Source organism: Aulonocara sp. 'chitande type north' Nkhata Bay, linkage group LG13 (assembly GCF_057382095.1).
Source record: "Aulonocara sp. 'chitande type north' Nkhata Bay isolate Kocher_YH1m ecotype deep benthic linkage group LG13, A_spYH_male_GT1.1, whole genome shotgun sequence".
NCBI classification, from domain to species: Eukaryota; Metazoa; Chordata; class Actinopteri; order Cichliformes; family Cichlidae; genus Aulonocara; species Aulonocara sp. 'chitande type north' Nkhata Bay.
The window spans coordinates 13,429,901-13,435,900 of record NC_141356.1 but is presented as its reverse complement, the minus strand read 5'-3'; the positions used below and the strand labels follow the sequence as shown (position 1 = coordinate 13,435,900).

Genomic DNA, 6,000 nt, shown 5'->3' with positions numbered 1-6,000 from the left:
TATCATTCTAGTAGACACACTAACAAGAACATTTGTACATAGAAGGATGAAGACACATAAAAATAGGGAGAGTCGACTTCAATGATGTAGCAGCAGGTTTAGTTTTAAGTTGCTCTTGAATTACAAACACAGGATTTATTTAACCATATGCAAAAACAGGTACTGCACTACATGAAAGAAACTAAACTTCAGCATTTATTTCAAAGTTGAAAGCTATCATTGGAGAAAATGGACTGTGGCATTTATACAGGAGACAATTATTCACATTCACATTCAACCATCAGATTCTGATGGCTGAGTCTATTTGCGATAAAAGTGCTGCAAATACATCTCTTTGTTTTTTCCCCAGTCTCTCCTCTAATGCTGTGCAGTGGGTGGGGTCTGAACAAATGAGTGACGGCTCATGCGTTGTGCCTCCGCTCTGATCCATCTGGGACTCACCGTTAACTGCCTGTGCTGCTGCAGAGCTGTCTTTTCCTGCCCCTTACCCCCCAACACACACACACAAACACACACATACACACACTCATTATCCTTATCTGTACCCCCCCCCCCCCCTTTTTTTTTCTAGTTTTCTGTATGCAGACTGCATCTTTACTCGCTCCCCTCCCTGCTAACGGAGGTGGGCAAGCTTCCCAGTGCTGGTGCATCTAGCAGGTGCAGCCTCTTTCTCTCCTCCCACCCTTGCTCTCTGCCTCTCTCTGTCTGTCTCTCCCTCTCACTCTCTCTCTTCTCTCGCTCAACCAGTGTGCACTCTGCTCTGTCTGTGCCTGCATTTTTTCTCCCTTCTCTTTCGTTCTTGGTCTCTCAGAGGCGGCAGCTCAGGGAAGCAGCTGCATGTTTGTCTGCATCCCAATTGCCACAGGTAAAGACAGCTGTATCATCTGATGTTGCTAACCCCGAGGGGGGTTGGGGAGCCTTTGCTGCTGCGGCTGCAAGTTCTCATCCCGGCGCGGGGCGCACATTTCTAATCATCTTGAAGAACGCATCCTAGAGGGAACGACGAGCAGAGGACCCCAGCAAACAGACCAACAAATCACACGCTGACTGGAAAGAGCACAGGCTTCCAGGGACTGAGGAAAATATAACACTTCTCAGAAAAAGAATCAGTGGGATATATTTTCAACATTGTGGTGTCCTGTTTATGATTTTCCTCTTTCCTCGTGTTTTCTCTTCTTTTGCTTTCAATTCTTTTTGTCTTTTCCATGCTTCTCATCCTCTTCCTCTCACAATTTATTCCTCTGTGCCGGAATGCTCCCTGCAAATAGATGAGAAGAGGCTTTCTGTGCGCTTGCTGCAGTATTAACAAACAGTACACTGAGTCAGTAGAGAGCTGAGCGGACAGCTTGGAGGAATCTGATCCACAGCCGGCTGGAGAAGGAGCAGGATCACGCGTCGCAGTTGCAGATTTATCCGCCCTGTGATACTGTGCAACAACACCCCTCATTCTTTTCCCCCCACTATCCATCTCTCTGTCCTCATCTTGAGTGTTATTTTTTGACTGGATCAAGAAAATTAATTGGATTCTACTGCTTTATTTTTAGCCTTATTGGAATATTGTAAATATAAAAAGGAGCAAAGGGGGTTTGGATTTTTTAGGTGAAACGGAGGAGGCTGCTTGAAAAGCAATGGGAGAGAAAGATTAGCAGATTATCATAGGAGAGTGTTGAAAAGACGCATAAGCGATACACGTCTTAGTGAGCACTCTTTTTTAGTTATGAAAGAGACAGATTTTGGGATGTGAAGGACGCTGACTCGGCTAAAGCAGTCGGAACAGACTGCATCAGGAAACATTTTTTTTCTTTTTTTCGGTCCTGCCCAGGGTGGGGAAGCAACTAGACCCACCCTGCAAGTTTAACTCTCTGATTCGATATTACTGTCCCGTCGTGGATTCTACATGGAGGGGACACATTCGGCATGTTAAGGAAAAGTGTTTTGGATTCTTTCTCTCCTTTTTTGCTGCAATGGCATCCAAATACTGATGCCATGGATTTCCTACACGTACAGATGTAAATCTGTTTCTTCCCATCCATCTCTCCCTTCCATCTCTCCTTGTTACTCCCTATTAGAGGCATCACTTTCATTTTTCCTCTTGTTAACCCTGCTGTGAAGACTATTGGAGTTCACTGTTGCTTCAGCTGGACATTGAGAGTTGAGCAGGACTAAACACGGACTAAACACTTATACGTCTATGCCAGCTCTTCAATTTTTCTCTGGGTGTCTCTGCGTGTGAGTGTGTGTGCTTGAGCGTTTATGATTGTGTGTATGCATGTACCTCCTGCACCCTTTTTCCTCTCTGTCCATCCTTGGAATACATATTTTTGTGTGTGTGTTATTGAGAGACAGATTCTGTGGGGTCCATTCCTTCAAATTTCCATTCGTTTTTTTTCTTCTGGCCTTGTTGGAAACCTTTCTGCCATGTGCAAACGATGCCTATCACAGAGTTAACCTTTAATGAGCCATAAAGGACGACAGGGAATGATGAGTGAGTGTTCTGGGGCAGCTGCATCTGGGGCAGTAATCCTGGAAGAACCTGAAGGTTCGGTGGCTTCTGCGGGCCGGGGGGAGGGCCAGGCCCAGGAACAGGGTCCCCTTCGCTGTGCAGTTTGGCCTCGTCAGCAGACATGGCTGTGTGTGGTTCCTTTACTTATTGGTTTTATTGGCCTTGGATTGAGCCTGATGCTGCTGAAATGGATTGTTGTTGGTACAGTGAGGGATTACGTCCCAACAGATCTAGTGGATGCAAATCGAATAGGACAAGATCCCATCTTCCTCTCCAAGCCAAGTGGGATTCCCAAGAGCCCCGATACTACCACCACTACAACTACTCCTACAATCGATAGCAGGAACCCCACTGCTAGAACTGCTACTGTGGCAAAAGGTAGAACTCGCACTACTGCTACCACCACAACTATAAATGCTAGAGGGGGCGGGGCGTCAGGCAGTCAGGTAACTCCTCGGAATCCTGGAAGTCGTAATGGACGTGGACCTTCAGGTTTTACCACAACTACTGCAGCACCACGTACAACTTTCATAATTGGAGCTGCAACATCTAGCTCCTCACCGCCCAATCCGACGGTTCTTCATGACTCTACACAGATGTGGACGGCAGAACATACTACTACAGAGACGATCTCCACCACACTCACCACACGTACGCACAGTCACCGCAAAACCCGTAAGTCTTTCATATACTACTGACTTGTGTTGTGTTTCAAAAGCTCCACTGATTGGTTAATCATCACTAAATATGACATCTGAACTTTTTTTTTTTAAACGTGATCTTATGGTTTCTTCCAAAACTTTTTTTTTTTTTTTTTTTTTTGCAATTTACGTGCATGACCTTCCTGTTTGGGAAATAATGTTCTTGATTGGTTTTATAGTCAAAACATTGAAGATGAGTGATCAATAGTATTGATTGGCATAGCGAAGGTTTCTAAGTAGTAGTCAATAATCAAGTTTAGTATCGTTTTGAGTATATATAGGTTTGGAGGGTTTTTTGTGTTTCTCTAATAATCAAATGATCTTAAAATTCTTTTGCAAACAAACCACATGAAAAGATCTTCTGCAGCATCCTGAGTAACTTGAATAGAAATTTATTCTGATGCATTAGATGGTGAATCTTTCCCTTCTGTTTTTACCTCTGTCATGCAACTGCTCATACTATTGATTTGTGCTACGGGGAATTTTCTTGCAGCAATCAATGAAGCACACACACGCACGCAGAGACACACGCACACACACACACACACACACACACACACGTCTTCCTCCATGACAAATTTCTCAGCTCCCAAAATGGTGTCACATTGTGTGCTGAACCTTCATCTGCTTGTTATGTCCCTGTTTCTGATCTGGGCTTTGGACTACGCTCACAGCTTCACAGTCACAGGAGTTGCTTTATTTTTAACAGTGTGATCTCATGCACTGCATGTATCAAGTCTCTCGCATCTGTGCAGAGGGGTACAAAGCCTCACAAAGAAAAAACTCAAACCTAGCATGTGTTTCGTGATTTTTAGCTGATGTGGGTTCCTATATTTCATATGCTGTTTATTCCTTCCTGCAGTTTAACACTGTAGTTAACTTTCAGTTGACATAATATCAGTTAATGAGTTAATGCCAACGCCATGATCAATTACTTGTGAACTAATAGATGAGAGTGCATGTCATATATCGTTTATCATAGTATACATCATCAAGTATTTTGGAATGTATGATGCACACAATGCCCCCTATTATATTATGATAATTACATATTGACAGTCATTTTTTAAGTATCTGATAAACAAAATCACTCCATTCCACCTTGTGTCTTGACTGCAAAGGTGCAGCTGCTTCTTTTGTATCCATGATAATGAAAATGTCCCCAGATTACATGAGAGACCGGGGAATGTTCCCTCTGATAATTAGAAACATAGAGGAAAAATTGTGTATCATTTCATTACCAGGAAGAAAAATGGGAGCCATTCATCATCATCAGTTCATTTATTAATTAACCATTAAAAAGGAATGCCATTTCTCCACCAAGTGAAAACCATTAAGCTTCGGTGATAGATATCCCAGGGAAAATGTCATTCCTTCACCAGCTCGCCCAAGAAAGTTCTGGCGTTGCACAATTGCCAACTTGTGCGATAATCCTAAACACCCTCCACCCTCCCACCTCTTCTATTCTACCACCCACATGCTGCTTTGATGTGAAAAGGCCATCATTTTTACATTAACTATCCATTATGTGTAAATGCGTTATATAATATGACTGAATTGGCTGTGTTGGCTTATGCTCAGAAACTGGAGAATTAAAGTATAGCGGGCCATCTGTGTGTTCTTATCAATGCTCTCCCTTCCTTTGTAGGTCACAAAATGAAGAGTGACACAGATTTGTATCTCACACTGGGCTGTGGTGCTGTAACTGATCTGTTAAGTGAGCAAAATAGTATGTTGCCGTGCACACGCTCTCAATGTAAACTTAAGATCCCAGATGTAAAAGTAGAGCATCCCTAAAATATTGGCTAATTTTTTGTTATTTTATTTTCATGACTAAAAGCATTTTTTATAATAAAAAATGATTTACTAGGTTTCAAATATCATTGTTAATGTAAACACAGAAATCTATATAAATAATTTCTTTTCTTAAAAAACGCTCGCCAAGCACAAAGCTCCTAGGAAAATAAAAAATAGGCAGTTATAAGCCTTTTTAGAGGGGGTCTAAAGTAATTCTCAAGTAATTCTCAAGTAATACTTAAGTATTTCAGCTATTCGTGGGCGGTTGGGTCCTTAACCACCGCGAATACCGGGGGTTAACTGTACTTTCATCCGCAGAACTCCTGATGCTTTTTAGCTTTAAGGGATATTTGGTGACATTCTAGCTTGTCAGTCAAAAATTCAGGGTCTGGCAACTACAGGAAGATATTATAGTTAGCAAGTGTCACTTTGCAAGAGTGACTGACATATCTAAATCTGTCGCAAAATCTTAAGTTATCCCTATGCTTTAAGCTGTAGAAAAAAAGAGACCTAGGATAAAAGATATCATTAAAAGGAGCCGAGTGACCTCTGTGATACAGGGCAAAATGTCACTAATCCCAGTGGGATAAAATGAACTGAAAACTGGATATGTGTTAATTTAACTAACTGTAACTAGTGCTTCAGATATAATGAACTAGAAATCAAAACATATACAAAATAAAAATAACACGTATTAGTAAAGAGTAGCAGATGAGACTATGTAGTCATGAGTAAATCCATGAAAATGTTGATTCAGTGGTGAGAATAGACCAGGACTTTGTGTTTTTGTGTATGTGTGTGAGAGACATGCTACAAACACAAATGAGAGAGAGAGCGATAATGATACATTCAGTAGATTCTGATTTTTGATTGTTCTTTACGAAATCATTTTCAGTGTTAAGCTTCAGAAGATGTCGTAGTGCAGTCTGAGGTCTTTGCCTCCATGCTGAGCCACTCAGTGGGATTAGGTAACAGTCAAACACTGGCCCTGAAACCTAA

General features: G+C 41.9%; 1 protein-coding gene across 2 annotated transcripts in view; it reads left to right on the top strand.

The window, feature by feature from the left end:
- The first annotated feature begins 742 nt into the window (after window positions 1–742).
- The window catches only part of nrg3a (neuregulin 3a), a 350,331-nt gene continuing 345,073 nt past the window's right edge, over window positions 743–6,000 (top strand). Inside the window, exon 1 of one of the 2 annotated variants that reach the window (XM_086258784.1) lies at window positions 743–3,178. In XM_086258784.1, the coding sequence (XP_086114910.1) occupies window positions 2,455–3,178 (724 nt within the window). In that variant the 5' untranslated portion in view covers window positions 743–2,454. The remainder of the gene's footprint in view (window positions 3,179–6,000) is intronic. The other variant, XM_086258783.1, reaches the window with a different exon arrangement.